The sequence below is a fragment of the Corvus brachyrhynchos genome, unplaced genomic scaffold, assembly GCF_000691975.1.
Source record: "Corvus brachyrhynchos isolate BGI_N302 unplaced genomic scaffold, ASM69197v1 scaffold80, whole genome shotgun sequence".
Lineage (NCBI taxonomy): Eukaryota > Metazoa > Chordata > Aves > Passeriformes > Corvidae > Corvus > Corvus brachyrhynchos.
In genome coordinates, this window is record NW_008236769.1 from 3,173,696 (window position 1) to 3,191,165 (window position 17,470).

At 34.7% G+C, this 17,470-nt stretch overlaps 2 protein-coding genes across 5 annotated transcripts in view; one reads left to right on the forward strand and one right to left on the reverse strand.

Moving 5' to 3' along the window:
• Positions 1-2,961, forward strand: part of KCNIP4 (potassium voltage-gated channel interacting protein 4) — a 296,108-nt gene extending 293,147 nt beyond the window's left edge. For all 4 annotated transcript variants that reach the window (XM_008645022.2, XM_008645021.2, XM_008645020.2 and 1 more), the window contains exon 8: positions 1,979-2,961. In XM_008645022.2, the coding sequence (XP_008643244.1) occupies positions 1,979-2,026 (48 nt within the window). In that variant the 3' untranslated portion in view covers positions 2,027-2,961. The remainder of the gene's footprint in view (positions 1-1,978) is intronic.
• Positions 2,962-4,538: 1,577 nt separating this feature from the next.
• PACRGL (PARK2 coregulated like) lies at positions 4,539-16,295 on the reverse strand. The gene is made up of 8 exons (XM_017727561.1): positions 15,916-16,295; positions 13,301-13,431; positions 11,714-11,781; positions 10,531-10,621; positions 9,200-9,334; positions 7,382-7,489; positions 6,347-6,427; positions 4,539-4,979 (listed from the first exon to the last, which is right to left on the reverse strand). The coding sequence occupies exons 2-8, from the start codon at positions 13,412-13,414 to the stop codon at positions 4,923-4,925; spliced, it is 654 nt and encodes a 217-aa protein (XP_017583050.1). The 5' UTR covers positions 13,415-13,431; positions 15,916-16,295; the 3' UTR covers positions 4,539-4,922.
• Positions 16,296-17,470: the final 1,175 nt, after the last annotated feature.

Below are 17,470 nucleotides of genomic sequence, written 5' to 3' on the forward strand. Positions count from 1 at the left end.
AATGCTTCATATGCGCTAATACCTCCCTTTGTCTTGAGTTAGGAAGTGTTTAACAAATCTAAGATGAAAAATTGTGTAGAAAAATGTACTGAAAAAGAGTCAAATGAAAAATATACACTTGACAAAGAATTCCAATGCAAGCATCTGGGGGTTTTCTGGTTGTGGTTTTTTTTTTTTTTTTTAAATGGGAAAAAACGCTACTAAAACTCATCCTGTTCTAAATATTATGACAAGTCTGTATTTTCTTGTGAAGACTCTTCCCATTTGATTTACTAAGGGAGTGGCACTGGAAGTCTGTAAAGAAACAGCCAACCTCAGAAATACGTAGTTGATTTTAGAAAACTGCTAGCTTCTTCATGATAATACATATATAATAAAATTGGTAGGAAGTGTCAAAACACTTCGCAAATTCAGAGCATGTTCTTTGCTTCACACATTTGCTGAGCATAGTTACCAGTGTATATACAAAAACATATTAGTACAAAAACATTTGTACTAATTATATGACAAATTACTTAAGTCAAACCAAACTTTAACCTTACATCAGTAACATTCACTGGTTTATTGATGTTTCAAAGCAATGAAGTGAGGAAGAATTTAACTTTCAGTAATTTAATATAATAGCTTTACTATACAAATTTTTTAAGCATTAGCCTATATAGTGTATTTTTTGAAATTACATTATCATTGCTTCCCTAAGTTGTTTTATTGTACGAAGTAGTGTGCAGATCATTCCTTACAGCAGCATCATTTGAGATGACATACTGAATCAAAGATAAAAAACCCCACTGTGCATGTTTCATAACATAAATTAAGCTAATTACTCAGACCTGTCATTTTCTACAAAGCAAATCACCCACTAGACTGAAGAGTGAATAATTTAACTGGAAATTGATACTGAACATGTGTTACTGGAAGATTAACGTACAAAAATCTCACATACTTACCAGTAGTGAAGAATACTGTTGAGATAACCTTTCTAAGAAGTGGGTTTTTCGATGCACATCTTTCATGAAACATTCAAAAATAAAAATAATTATTCAGTCTTTTTATTCACTAGAATTAAAGATGGCTATATTATCTCTGAAGAAAGTACTAAAGGGTAGGATCATTACAGTGGAGACCAACAAATGCTAAATGAGCATGTAATAAACTCTTGTATTGTGTATATACATCGTTTTGTGCAAACAACTGCTGATGTAGAAATGCCAGCAAATATGGGCTATTGCAAGTACCTCTTCTATACACTGGAAGGTAAAGCTTACAAAGAAAAATAATTTTTGCTGACTGCTGTGCTGAGTGTTACCTACTGGTAAAACCTGGAGTAGAGAGTGATGCATCAGTATAATACAGAACTTGAAAGAATAATATTTTGTTAAAAAATTACCTAATGCAAAGCAATCAGAAAGCAGAAGTAGCATTTAGAAGCAGTCACCATCTTTCAGTGTGAACACGCAGAAAATCTCAACTGAGGAGCTGAAGAGTGTTGTGGTGATACTTGTCAAACTGACTGATTTTGGCTCATGCAAAGGTGCACACTTCAGTTTATTTTTCTTAGAGTTATCCCTAACTATGCAGCAGAAGCCCCAGGATTGCAAAAAGGATCCTATGTAATATGCACAGGACTAGCAATTACATGTACAGGTTCACACTTGATACCACTATTCCATGATTATTTATTGTCTAAGTGTATTCTGTTATCCTGAATATAAAATGATAACTTCAGAAATGTTGCAGATGTAATTTTCTCAACATGCTATTGTATTCTTGACAGAATAGTTTTGGTTTCATTAATATATAGAAAAACTTATTTAAGCATGGATCCATTAACAGCCTTTTTCTGCGAACCATTTCTCCAAACCAGCTGAAAAAAATGTTGCAATTAACTAAAATTTTCTACCACATTTCAGTATAGATATATGCCAACTACATTTGTAATGGTGTATGATTTTTGGTTTTGTGTTGTCTTTTTTTACAGGATGAGAATATAATGCGATCCATGCAGCTCTTTGAAAATGTGATTTAATGACGACATCAGGTCTACAACTAATGGAAAAATACGAGCTATTCTGCAACATTATCTAAAAAATTGATTTCCCACTTTATCATAAATAAAGTTACTCAGCTTTACACTGAGACATGTATTATGAAAGTAAATTTTTTATTATAAACTTCCCAACAAAAAATCCTTTCTAAATTATACAGTTTAGCACTTCAGCAATGGCTACTTAGTTAACAGGATTGTTCTGAAAAATCAAGTTCTTACCACAAATGCAACAAAATAGAACTGACATTATGCACCCTTATTATCATTCCAACCCCTAGTCAAAATCGAGAAAATCACAAGGAGATTAAATAAATATTCTTAGTTTTGCTACTCGTTTGTACTGGATTAACTCCAGGTGTTGAAGCGTATTTCTTAAATCTCTAGCTTCTGATTTATACAGAGGCATTACAATTTGTTTTCTTCTCCTATTTCTAGGGTGTAGTCCTCATTTTTGAATGATCTTTTGAGTTAAAATGCTATAATCAATGTGCAATGCACATCTTGCTACAACTGCCTTCCAACTTTGACTTGATTTTCTCTTCAGAAAAAACCCCAACAAACCCAAACATAACAGATAACTTGAGAGCAAGATGTTACAGAACAACAACAAAAAAATTGCTTATAGGTATTTTTATTCCCTAAAAAATATGAATAAGCTTCTATCAATCTCACCTAATAAATCTGTACTTAATTTATCATGACATGAGTATCAGGAGTCCTACATACTGTATTTTTAGTTCTTCTTGGATGTGTCTGCAAAATTCTTTGCCTAAAATTAAGGATCTTCTGACTTCTAATTTTTCATGAAGAAACCTTAACTGGATCCTAACACTTCTTTCCTAAGTACGTGTCCTTCTGCCTTTAATGAAGAAAAAGGCATGAACTTTTGAAACTGCCATCCCCCTTTAGTGCTGAGAATGAACATCACTAAGTAGTAACATCTAAATGACTGCTAGAGAGGCTAACATCCATTTCAGCTTTTTGTAATACCTTTAACTATGAGACAGAACCAAGAAAACAATGAAAACTTTAGCTATATATCATCTATATGTGATAAATGCATTACATTTTTTAAGATAATTTCCTCATTAAGATTGGAGCTACTTAATTCTGAACCTAGAAAGATTCTTCTAAAAAAGTATGCATATAAAATATAACACTGCCCCTCCATCCATGTAATTTTTAAGATATATTGTCCACAGAGTCTATGCCAATACTTCAAAATAGGTGAAATGCTATCAGATAGGCCAACCTTCATTGTGACATTGCTGCAGAAAATGTGAAAGGGGATTAATGAAGTAGAAAGAAGGTTACAAGTATTCTTTTGTAAAAATAAATCAGGTATCTATTCTGGTGTAGAGATGGGATGTTAGAGGCATGCTGAAGGCTGCTCTGCTATCACCAGTGTAGGATAAGAGTAGTACAATACATGTACACCTGAAATCTGCTGTAGCGTGTTTGTGTAAACTAAATGTGCACATTTTGTAAAAAAAAAAAAAATAAAGTAGACATGAAGAAAAAAAGGACCATGATCAATTTTTTGAGCTGTTAAATACCTGCTGGCAAAAATGCTTATTGAATAAATAAAATTTTTTTAAGGCATAAATACATTTATCTTGACTTAGCACAGGTCTGATCTTGGCAGAGATTGGTCCTGAAGTGAATTTTAGTCAGGCTGTAGTAATTTTAAAAAAACTTCTGAAATTGCTTTCACATGACAGACTTTTATTAATACTCTATGCATCAGCATCTTGTTATGACAAAAGACATCCTTTCCAACAACTTTAAACGCCAGAATTGAATATTCCTCAGGGGAAAACATTCTGTGCAAATTTTGTTCCTTCAGTTAACTCTCCCTCACAGTGTACTCAAATAAAACATGACCCTGAATAGGGTCAAATTCAAATCAAATTCAAATCTAATTTGAATCAAATTCAAATACATTCACAGACAAATGTTGTACCCTACAAAGCTTGACAGGTAAGCTGGCTTGTACACTCTTTTTGTTGTCTTTAACTCATATTTTTTATAGCTTCCACGTTCAGAAGCTTAGTAACTTGTCTGGACCTGAATTCACAAGCAAGTCCCAAACATATCTATGACATTACTGAACTCAGTGCAAAGGGAGCACAGTGTAAGTACTCCAAAGTTACATCCAGCTCCCATTCAGTAGGCCCAAAGTTAACAGGGACTAATGAGCTGAGCAAAACCTCTGCTGTGGCTCTGTGGAGCAACCTGATGCCTCTGCACTGGATTTCCAAGAGCCTCTCCAGGCTCTCAAAACATCATGCTGAGAATGCACTGAGCAAGTTCAGCTTTGCACCATATGCTGCCTGTTTACTGGGTTCAGCTTCACACCTTTAAAAGCTGACTCTGAAGAAGTCTGTGAGGGCTCACAGTTCTATGTCTGCTCTAGTCCTGATGAATCTAAATGCATCCATCTCTCCTGTGTCAAAAAATAAGTAATATATTTCAAAAGCAACTATACATATACAATTTAGCACCAAGTTAGATTTTATTTAAGTAATTACAACCAATTTATTTTGCATCACACAATTATACAAAACATACTAAGCACAGCAGATATATTAAATGAAATTGTAATTTAAAACAAAATAAGATTCAATATTTACTCTGTCTTTGAAATAACAGCACATTAACCAATGTCATTGTTAAGCACAATGCATATGCAAATATACAAAGAGAAGTCTTCCATAATTACATATTCACAAACTGATAAGACTCCTGCTCTCCATCATACTGAAGGATTATTATTATTTTAAGAGAATGTATCATACCCCAAATAACAGTGATATTTGCAGACAGTTTCTTTCCTAACTTCACCTTACAGTACAAATCACTACAGTTTTCTTGTTCAAGAGTAGATAGAACTATAGGTTGGAATTTTAGATTTGATGATAGCCACAGTTGCCTGTTGAAGAAAACAAAACAAATTTAAACAAAATAAGGGACACTAGCACTACATATGACTACTCATATAGTCTCTACAAATTGCATAATTCATCTTTGCTATTATCAAACAGTAGAAAACTAAAAAGTTAATCTTGGCTGAGAAATTTACTGTCAAAAGGGCTGAAAAAAATGAACTGAGAAAATGCACCATTGTGATAACTAATGCTGGAGAGTAAACATCCAAAAGAAGGGACATTTAAACTCATACCCAAAACTGGGCATAAATATAGACATGAAATAGTAAGGATTTTTAAGTAGAGCAGTGATGTTCTGGAAGGCACTTCCAACAAAAGTAAGAATCATATGCCTTATAACTAACTTAGAAAATAAATTTGATAAATTAATTGGTTGGATTATATAATATTGCTTTGTAACCACAATTTAGGAGTCTGTTTCCAGTTTTTTTTGCTTTATCTTATTACTGTATTTTTAAAAGACATACAGGAAGACCTACTCACAAAACAGGTAAGACTACAAGAAATTGGGGGACTGACAGAAGAATTAGAGGTTAATGACTCACTGGATTAGTTACGTTATTGAGACCTAAATTTTCAGAACATTAAGATGAGACATAATTTTCCTTGTCTTGTCTCACTTCATATAAATAAAAAACTCTCATCCTCCTTCATTTTTTGTAATGTTTTTCAAATCTGTAAGACAAACACTGCTACTGCTCTTAAATGAATATGAGCACACACACAAAAATGAAGAGGCACCTACTGATTATTTGGGCACCTACTGATTCAGGCACACAAGCTTGGTACTGGTAGGCCTGCATGTATGGTCCCTAATCTTCAGGTTATTGCTATTCTTTGCAAATAACAATTTAATATAACACATACAACTGTTCATAGGGTCAAGAAAGCAAGTATTTTCTCTTCTGGACAAACATCCAAGCCACTACTCCTCACTTTTTCTCCTTTTCTCCTTTGTGCACAATGTACAGCATAACATTTGGCAAAAGAACGTTCAACGGAAGAAACCTCTGCCATCTATTACTTAAAGCATCTTTTTGATTTATAGCCACTGCAGATCCAAACTCTGCATTAACCAGGGTGGGCTGGAATGTGTCAGATTCCCTCAGTAAATGGCATAAACAATAAGCTATTATTGGGAACAGCAGGCATCATCAATAACAGCAAAAAGTAACTTTTTGCAAGAGTAAATCTTGTTGAGAAACATATTTAGTCCCAGAAAATGGAGCACCAAGCATGTATCCCAGCCCTACTGAAGCAAGAACATGGCAACAAAGCCAGAGATGAAAGTTCTTTTGGCAAAATTGTATTCAAAAGTGCAGATTACTGAATAATCATCCGATCAACTCACCTTTCCACCATACTGCTCCAACTTTTGTAAAGCAACAGTAACTTTTTCTCTAAATTTCTTGTCCATTAATCTCTTTAAAAGCTATTGGAAAGGTAAAAATAAAAAGGTTTGTTGCACAATATAGTACAGCATATGCAAAGAGGCAATAATAACCTATTTTGTTACTTTATTCCACTTTAACTTTGCAAGATTAAAGCCACAAAGAAACATTATAACTTGCAACTGATGTCAAAGTATGGAACTCAATAAAAGCAAATGGAATAAAAAGTTAACTGAAGAGAAACTTAAATTCAAAGAAAACTGATCTGTTAGCCAACAAAAATATTTCTTTTTCTTTTAGCGAACAAATTTGAAAGCAATATCAACCTTAAAAAAAGTCATGAAAAGTCGTCCACATGAAAAGTTAACTTTTTTTATGTGCATTGAAAGAGATTTGTTGTAGTGGAAATACTTCAAAAAAACATGCTGTAGTTTCTCTCTTTTGTATTGGATGTCAAAAAAGGTCCTTTTATTTTGCTGTAAAAGTGCACTTTACAAGCAGGTTGAAAAAAACCATGAAAAGCCTGTCTGACAGAGGAAGGATGTCCCCAGAATGACTTGGTATAAAAGTACTTCTCATAATCCCACTCAAAGCTTATTTAATGAAAACTTCCTTGTGCAGAATTCCCATCTGAAAGAAGTGGGAATATTTGCTTCTGTTAATGTATTGAAGCGTTCATGGTTTTGTTAAAATACTCAGACTTAAAAACTCATTTTGCAATAAATTTTCCTCCCAAAACAAAAACATCTGGATGTTTTATTAAATAGAGAGAAGACTTCCATTATTCTCCAGTTTACATTAACAACAGTTTTTGGTCCCTGCTAGAACTTTATAAGTCACCATACTATAGGAATGAAGGAGTCACACAGGGGACCATATGAAATAACGTTTTTCATAGAACTGCTGAGTCCTCCACTGTATCTGTGCAGATATTATAGTAAACAAGAGTGCCATTAAAATACAAATGATTTTTTATTACAACATTAAAAACTTACATTTGTGAGTAGAAGCTTAAGATGATCATTAAGAGATGGGCCCACAAGAGCACTCAGTTGCACTAAAGCATCCAATCCTCTTCCAAATACTTCGTCATCTGCATGGGCCTTCAGAAGGGGCAGAAAGAAAGAAAATCCTATGAGTAATATTCAGACTAACACACAAGTTTTTCTAAACTGCAATGTCTGCATTATGATTGTATGGAGTAGTTTTAAACATAAAAACTACTGTGCGTATATACTAATACTGACTGACTATTACTATCTAGAGGCCATGTTTAAAGCCAGAGTGTATTTCTGAAGTGGACAACAAAAGCATCCATGAAATGTCCCCAGAACCCTTGCATTTCTTCTGAGAAAACTAATAATTTACTATTGATGAAATAAAAAAATTGGCATGCAGAATATCTTGCTACACTGGCAATTTCAGTATTTCACTGCATATTAGAAATAACCTTCCAAATGCTGCTGTGTCGAAATTGAGAGACACCATTTTAGTTGCAAATGAAATGAATTCTAGGTAATTTCTATGTAATTCATAATGATAACTTTCTTTGTTGGAGAAACAGAGGAGCCAATGACCTTCTGCCTCAATTTATTTAGTTCCTTGCCAACTACACCTTTGTCACCTGCCAGCAATTATCAGGCTCTTATCTACTTCTACAATTCTTTGTCATCTTTATTGCTCCCATGGAAAGGTTCTTCTATACCCGACTTCTCTAATGGTTTAGTTATTCCGCTTTTCCTTTAGCAGAGAAATAGACTCATAACAATTTATTGTGGTCTCATATTAAATTTTAAGTTTGTTTAAACAACTGTTTTTCCTCTCCAGCATCTGAGCCCTGAACATTTTCTTTTCAACTATAAATCATTGACTGCTTATGCAGTAGAAGGTTTAACAAGACTTAATACCAAAACAGTACAACAATAAAAATTATCAGATGAGTAACATTAATTGGAGAACTATAATTCTAATTTTGTCTTCAAGCTAAACCAAAGACAGTGATAACATACAATTCTAAACTCCTGTTGCATTTGATTTGAGATCACAATTAATCTTCAAACTTCAAGCCATCTCTGTTAAATCAGAACTGAAAAACAGCTAGATAAAAAGGACAGATACTTACTGAACCAGAAAACGGCTCTCAAAGACATGAAAAAGATCCAAAAGAGATAACCTTCAAAGTCAATATCTCATTTTATTTTCTGATGGCGTAGAAGAGTTAAAAATATTTTAAAAATTAGGAATATGACCTCAAACACTATAAATGTATTCTTCCCTTTTCCTCACAGACATATTCTGGAGATGGTGCTGTGCAGGGCTGGGAGTTGGACCCAATGATCCTTGTGGGTTCCTTCCAACTCAGCTTATTCTGTGATTCTCTTTTACCTTTGTAGCATGTTTTGAATTGTTACATGTAATAGATGAGTATTTATTCCTAAATATCCATTTTACTTCACCTCATTTTTATTTTTTTAGATGTTATTGTGTGGACATATAAAAAAACCCACCACAAATACATATTTTTATTTCTGCTTATATTAAAACCTTTAATAGAACAGTTTCATAAAATTTTCCCATAGCTACTGTTATGTAGTTATACAAGAAGTTGCCCATCTGAATTTATATTTAAAGACATATTTAGCTAATAAACTAAGGTAGGGTTAACAACAGAAAGAGAAACCATTCCTACCCCCCCAAACCAAAAGCCCATGCAATAGATTCATTACATTAATATTATCCATGTATTTCTCACCAGCAGATGAAAAAAAAAAAATCAAACTCATTAAAATCTCTGCATGAAGAGCAAGACGTACCAATGAAGCCTTTAAGACTGGAACTAGACGAGGCAACAAGGGAATAGCTTTTTCAGCAGCACCTTCAACCAGAAGTAATTCTTTAAAACCCTCCTTGGAAACAAAAGTATAGGGATGTTTTGTCTCTCTTAGTCCCTGTTGCAAATGTAAAACATAATTTTCTTAATAGTGAGCCTTCTTTTACACAAAAACATGTTTTAAAAGTTCCACATAGCAGCAAGATAATGATTAGATTTTGTCAGATCAGTTCAAAACATAAAGTACACTAACTCCACCATGTGGAGCCACTGGGTACAACTCTGCTCACAGAATATTCTAATTAATTTTTCTTTTAGAACATTGAATATTAAAACTCACATTATGAATACTGCCAATTCGATCAATATTTGTACTTCACTACCTTTAATCTAACAACCCAAGGTATTTTTTCAATGAGACCATGAACTAGAACAGGCCATGTTTGTAAAGGGGTTCTGTACCCTGAAGAAAAAAAAGAATAGAAAGTGAACTATGGAAGGAAAGACACCCCACACCACATACCTCTGTATGCAACACTAAAAACTTGTAGACAGTACAAAGATGCACTTCTGGCAAAGGCCTGACTGGAAAAACTCAAAGATTTAAAGCCCTGTGGCTGAAGCCTTTTTTCTTAACATAATAGAAGCTTTATGTTACTTTAGGAGTTGACAGTTTTGTTTAATCTTAAAAGAAAACAAAGGAAAGAAAGAAAAAAAAAAGGAAAAATAGAAACAAAGAAAAAAAACAGAAAAAGAAAGAAATAAAATAAAAATTTAAAAAGCCACCTTAGTGTATGCACTTTATTCTACCTGCAACATTGGATTCAGCCATTGGATCACATTTATTTAGACACCTGAAACATTTTTGGTGATAACTGTCACGGATGGTTCTGAGAAAACAGAAGCCTCAACCTAATGTATAGTATTTCTCTTCCAGTTATTTACACTGTACTATTTCAGTCTATTGAGGAGAGCATTCTTAATTCACAAGGTAGGCTTTTGTACAAAAATAAGCAAAACAATTTAGTTTACAAAAGATCTGCAAAACCACAAATTTCAGTCAACAGCTGGGAATTTGAGATGCAGTCTTGCATTTGATCAGTATTATGAAGATTAAACAGCTCTACCTGGCTCTCCCAGAATGCTCTAATTAAACTACAAATAGCAATGTTCTTGACCATTTTCATTCATACAAGTGGGGTTTTTTTTTAATATTTCCCTAGTAGCTAAGCCTAAATTAGCTAGATTGTTTAAAAATGACATTTACCATTAGGAAATGGCTGTGTGCTTAATGTTACAAGAAATTGAGTTTACCTCTGCCAATGTTATAAGGAGAGGATCAAAGGGAACAGTTTCGGGAAGGCAGTCCCACTGCAGTTTGTGCTTTACTGATCCATGCACTAACCTATATAAAGAAAAAAGTTTTAACAAATTAACATATAATAACACATAATTTATTGCTAAGACTATTTGCTTTAAATGTATCACCAATTAGTTTGTTGTATTACTACATTGCACTTACAATCACAATACATACTGCTCTCCTCAGGGAAATCACAGGATCACAGAATCAACTAAGTTGGCAAAGATCTCTGTGATCATTGAGTCCAACCTGTGTATATGTATAATGGTTAAGAGTGCAATTATAATAAATTCCCAAAATATGGCAGTTTTCAAAATTCCACTTCTAATCACATAGAAATCAGAAAACAGAAGTTACAAAAATTATAGATGCCTCTCATACCAGCACAGAAGCTATTCCTTTTGCAAAGTTACTTATTTTGGTACGTATATCAAGAAACATTTTCCTCAAATAGCAATTGGTAAGGGAAATCAGTTCAAACTGAAAAAGATCATATTGGAATTTACTATTTACTCCTAAGACACAGATAAATGTATTAATGTATTAATACTATGTATTAATGATTATTTTATACAAGTATATACATGTACATTTTATTAATGATGACTTATATTTTTGTAAAGTAATTCTGCATCCATGTGACAAAACACTAGAGTATTTATTGTCTAGGCATATATATAACTAAGTAACTTAAAATACCCTAAACTATTACTTAGAAGTAGTTTTGTTAATATTTGATATTATTGAAAACTACAGAATAGAAACATTCAATAAAATGTTGTCATACTACTAACTTCAGATAAAAAAGGCTGTGAAATGTTTACTTACTAAAATGACACTAGAGAAGTAAACACATTTACCTGAAGAAATTGTTTGTGAAAGAGGTTTAGGAAACCAAGTGTGCACATACTTAACTATTCTTCAAAAATGAGGCTTTGATATTAATACAGCATAAAAAAGAACCAAAATAAGACCATTTCAAAAGCATGGAAAGTTGCTTTCTGCTCTGGAAGGAGTTAAGTATTAGAAATTTTTCCAGAAATTAATGGAATCAAACAACCTAACTAAAAAATGAAACATGAAGAGATGTATTTCATAATATATTTAGTAAAAATAAAAACCAATCCAACACACCTGCACGGAATGCCACCTCTAGCATATGTAGCAGCAAATGCAGTTGACGGTTGAGAATAAGGACCAAACTGTGAGGACAGAAAAAAAAGCATTATTTATTCATAACAGTAATGTTTTAAAGCTATTATGAATATGTTAAAACTGAAGTTTACCAAAACCTGAACTTAATCATGTGATTCTAAAACAAATCAAGAAAAGAACTGCAGCTATGGGGTGGAAAACGTAAGTGAGACACTTATGAGAAAACAGCTTCTAAGACTCATCTGGCTGGGGAGTTGTTAAAATATATAAAAACGTAGAATCAGTGGTCTCCTGATGGAATAACTTTATTTTTCTATTTTTTCTTGCAAATGGTAATATTAAAGTTTTACAGGTTCTCTCCTTAGCAGATCAAGGACTCCCACTTACCTGAAGCTCTTGTTGCTATATTGGAAACATACAGAAAGCACGTTTACTCCAATGCCATCTTGATCTGAGTATAGACAAAAGTGTATGGTGGCAAGATGTGGGAGAAACACCAAATATTGGGCAAGATGGTGGGAGGGCACTGGAAATGCACAGGGAGGTTCACACTGGGTGAGAATCTAGGTAGGACACACTGGAGAAGGACACTAGGACCTTCATGCAAGGAAAGGCTGAGAAAAATTGGTTTTTATCATATACATGCTTCTTATGCATATGAACTATTATATTTACTAGCATGATCATTCAATGCTGCTTTCCAGATTATACATATTATCACAAAGCATTCAGAAGGAAATACCATGAAATCTCAATTTTTGTGTTTTGAGTGTTTAAACCTCCATTATGATTAGTAGAATTGTGTTCATGGCTTAATTTCAGTCATTGTGCTACTTGCAAAGAGATTTCAAGTAAAAAAGATTCCCACATTGAAGTATTCAGCCTCTGTTTATCAGTGAAGTACTTCTGCATTTAATTCACTTTCCAGAAAGCCTGTGGCATTACTAATTGTCCAAATTATATGGCCCAGAGGTGAATTATAATTCATGCATTCAATGCTAGTTCTCCAGGCACGTGACTTCCATAAAATAAACAACGCCTTTCATTACCATTTTCCCAAGAGCACAAACTTTTCCTGAAGCATTACATAGTCACAGTAACTGTGAATTTCAAATAATGCTCACCAGCAATTAATTTTCCAGATTTTATGAAGCCTTGAATACCTTCAATATGCCACCTGATTCTTGGTTTCATTGCACAATTGAAATAAGTTTCTCTAAAGGAGCAGGTGCCAAAGTTTAGACGTATAAGGAAAAGAACAACAATCCTTTTTAATGTTTAGCTCTACGTCTCTTTCTAGGGCAATAGTACATAGAGAATAACAGTTACCATCCAAGCCACAATTGTACCAAAATACCTTTTAATAAAAATGTAATATACAATGTTATACTTCAGGTATTTGAGCTTAGAAGATAAGGAATGTATGATTAATAACGGAAGTTTAATTTCTATGAAAAAAATAGGACCAGAAGAAGCATGTCCTGCATGCCATTTCATAGAGTAAGGAAAATTCTTCAAACCACAGATGGGTTTTGACCAAACAAAACCACCATCACCTATACATACCGGATCAATAGTTTTAGGATTCAGCTTGTCACTAGGCTTTGGCTGTGATTCTGGAAAACATGTCTTGCTTTTCTGTGCTGCAGTCTTTGTTTTTATTTGGATGCCTGATGACATTCTTAGAACATTGCTTCCTACAAAAAAAAATTATTAAAAACATAAAATAATTTTCATTCCTATATAAGAGAATATAAAGGGTTAGAATCCCCAGGCTCAAAGACTGACATGAACAAACAAGTAAGGCTGAGTAAGTGCACTAGGAAACAAATGCTTATTCTAATATATTGGACACAGTGCATGGAATAATTGTAATAGTCTTGTTACTCCATTTTTCAAATGCACACATTTCCCAACCTGCTCCTCTTCACTTGTGTTCTTTGAGACCTGCAGCTAAAGTGAATTAGATACAGTCTGCTTTTCAGGCAGCCTACAGAAATCCAAACAGCAGTACAGGGCTCTGCAGAAGAGCCCAGAGTGAAAGAGGGTTGGGTGCAGTTACTTCAGAAGAAAGCAACAATTTGAGGAATGTCCAGGATGAAGGAATGAAGCTAGTACATTCAGGACACAAACTCCAAACCACAATCAATAAGAGATGAGAATAGAAATGTAAGCCAGCAAAGAAAAAACACAGAAAATGAATTCCAATAATAAGAATGAAAGTACTTTTTTAAAAAGAGTGCAAAAATAACTTTGTCTACATCCTTAAATACTGATTTAAGTACACTTATCTTCTATAAGTCAATGTGCCAGCTACACATATGTATGTAATTGGGTTAAAGTGTCCCTAATAAAAATAATAGTTCTCTGCCTATTTAACATACCAAGTCTGATACTATGCTGAATAATATCAATTATTCCAAGATTTCAAATATTAATGAAATTATAAAGAGTGAAAATGCTAGTTTTGAATAATATTAGTGCTCAGTAGTTTTTGCTGTGGTATATTCTGCATGGAAAAAAAACAATTTAGTAAATAAGGAATTAAATTGCAATAGTGAAAAAGAAATTACACTATATAGAGATGAAAATAACAGGAAGCTAAACATGGAAACAAATATTGCCTCAGGGATGAGTAGAGTGCTTGCTATCCAGCCATCACCCTTGATGACACCTGTCTTTCTCAAAAACATGATTAAATGCCAAATACTGAGATCAGGATGAATCAGAGAGCCAGATTTTTTGGCCATGCTACTTTCTCACCCTCAGCTCTACCAGCCACCATGCAGTCCTTGTATAGCTTGGCTATTTTAATTCTTCTCTCCAAACAGGATTTCCAGTCAGGTACTTTCTTCATCATCTACATTATGAAATCTTTAGGATTGCTTCTGTTTCTGGTAAGTGATAAGGTCCCAGCACGTGTGTAAATATGCTGTCTTTATGACTTGTGGAAAGAATTAAATTAAGTGCCTAAGTTTTACTGAATGTTGTGTAACAACATATAATAATGATTAGCAAATTAGCTAAAATACAAAGCAAAACTAAAACTGAAAGTTTAAATTCATACTTCTTGACTGATGATTTAATCAGAACTAGTCATACAAATCAGTTCACCTACTGCACATATTGTTTTCTCTTTCCTACCATTTCCAGAATGTGGCCTGTCTCCACTGAAAGTCTTTTTAAAAGAACTAATAATATACCACAATTAGACAATTAAGCCTCTTCAGAACACACAAAAACTTACATGACACTTATGGGAACTATTCTGTTTGTAAAATGGAATCAAATGAAAAACATTAATATAGAAGGAAATCTACTGATTTTGTATGTCCATTTATTATCACAAAATTCTAATCACATTAGAGTTAGAAGACAGATTTTTAACTGTCAGAAAAGTAAGAATCAAGATCGTTTCATACTATAAAAACACCAGGTAAGTTCTTGACAGTAGCAGCACATATCACAAAATACTGCTGTCAGTGTCAGCCTTTGAAATGTACAATTGCTCATAATACAGTCAGCCTGCTAATACCTACATAAATATTTTTCTCAGAAAAGTATTTAGAAGTAATTCAGGTGTATTTAATCTTCTCTGTTTTCCAGGTAATCAAGATACATGCTAAGGTACATTAGGTTTTAACTAATGACAAAATCCAGAAAAGTCAGTGGTTGTACCAGGAGAGAAAGTAAACAAAAAGAGTGACAATAAGCAGGAACAACGTCAGCCTTTTGGTACAAAGTAAAATAGGAGTAATGAACAGTGTTAATGGTTTTGTAAAAATACAACTGGGACAACATGCCAATGTATTGGCAGTGAAGGAGGTAGCACTGAGCAGAAAAAGAACTTTTCATAAGGACGTCCCACTCTCCAGAGATGAAAGCTCTTGTGTAGTGAGGAGCTGGAAGGGTCACACGTATTTGTAGAGCGATCAGACGGCTGAAGCACGGCTGTGAATCAAACAAGCGACATTCGAGGTTTGATACAGAAGTGACCCATCTACTGGCAGACGACGGACTTCAAATAAAGGAGCGGCACTTTAAACAGAAATAGGAAAAGCGCTTTTAAGCGACATCTTTCAAAAGACGAAAAGTGCAGCCTGCAGTTCGGGTTCTAGAAGTCACTTAAGGCAGGCAGAATGGAAGTCAGTAGGATTTGAAAGGCGAGGTTGCTCCCTTACCCTGCGGAGTGTCAACTCTCCAGGAGTGCAGAAGCAGAAACAGATGAGGAGCTTCGAGCACCGTCACCGCCGAGAGGCTCAGGCAGCGAAGCTCGGGCGAGTGCCCGCAGAGCCACCGGCCCAACCCGCAGGAGCCCCGTGGGACACCCAGGGGCCCCGCGGGACCACGAGAGGCCGCCCCGCTCCCCTCGGCCCCTCTCCCGTCCCCCGACTCCCGCTCCCGCTCCCTGGGCTCGCCCGGATCCGGGCAGCGCCGCCCGCGCTCCCCTCGGCCCCTCCGCACCGCAGACGCTTCCTGCCGGTTGCCACGGTAACTACGGGCCGCCGGCAGCCCAAAATTCCTCCGTGCTTGCTGCAGACAGAGCGACAAGAAGACTAAAAGATCGAAAGATCGGGGGGGGTTTCTATTTTTTTTTTTTTTTTTTTTTTTTTTAGCCTAACTTGTATGCTGTGATTAGAATGAGAAGGATGAATTTTCAGGTGACATCTCCACTCAGTTCTAGCCACTTTTTAAATACCTTCTCAGCTATACGATACTGAAAGGTCCATTGGAAGTACAGCATCATATCTGAATGTGGTAAACGAGCTTTTGGGTAAAAGGCTACTTTTTAACTTGACCACGAGAGTGCTTTCATGCTTTCTTCAAGAGATCTGTATATTCTTTCACGCACACAAAAATAAATCTTCAAGCAAATTGTTTCCTTGGTTTGCTTAAATTGTGTGGGATACAAGCTCTCCACCGTTGCATTCTTTCTCACTTCTGTCATTTCTACTGCAGAACTGGATGTCGATAAGAAAGACTATTTTCCTGATTTTCCACAGGAAAAAAATTGCACTGACAGTGGTGAAAAGTAGTTGCAGACTATTTTTAAAATGCCATCGGCGTTTTGGGCAATGCAGGCATTTCATAATTGTTTTTATCCAACATAAATACTTTGTATCTGCCAATAATGGGGAGTCAAAAGTGAGGACTTTTTCAGAGTTAAAATAGGCTGCGTAATTGAGTGCTGTTGAAAGGCATTAGTGCAACATACCATTTGGAAATAAATAAAGAAAAAAACCTATAAATAATATTGGAGAAGGGAAGATTTCTATTTTTTTAAGTGTTGTTAATTAAACTCGAGACATTATAGTACTTTAACAGAATTATTTTACTGTTCCACAATACTGAAGGCAATAGAAAAATGGATGTCTTTTTATCCAAAAATGTTATGGATTGATAAATGATCTCAGAAAAAATCCAATATTTGAAAAGCAGACCATGAAAATCTTTGAAAATCACACTAAAAAATGCAAAGCAGCCTGATCATTTCCAGGATGAGAAAAAAAATCTGCTTTTCTTTTGAGCAAGGTTTATTTTTAGTTCAGTGTTTTAGTATCATTTTATACATGTATGTGCTGTAGCTGTTTTGTGAGTACAGAACAGACCACAGCTGTGGAAGAAAGTAGTAGTACAATTCCTAAGTCAGTAGGAGGTACGAACTGCTGTGTAGCACGAAGCAAAACCCCACTGATCAGCTCCGTGGAGTCAGCAGCTCCCACTGAGTTCACGGAG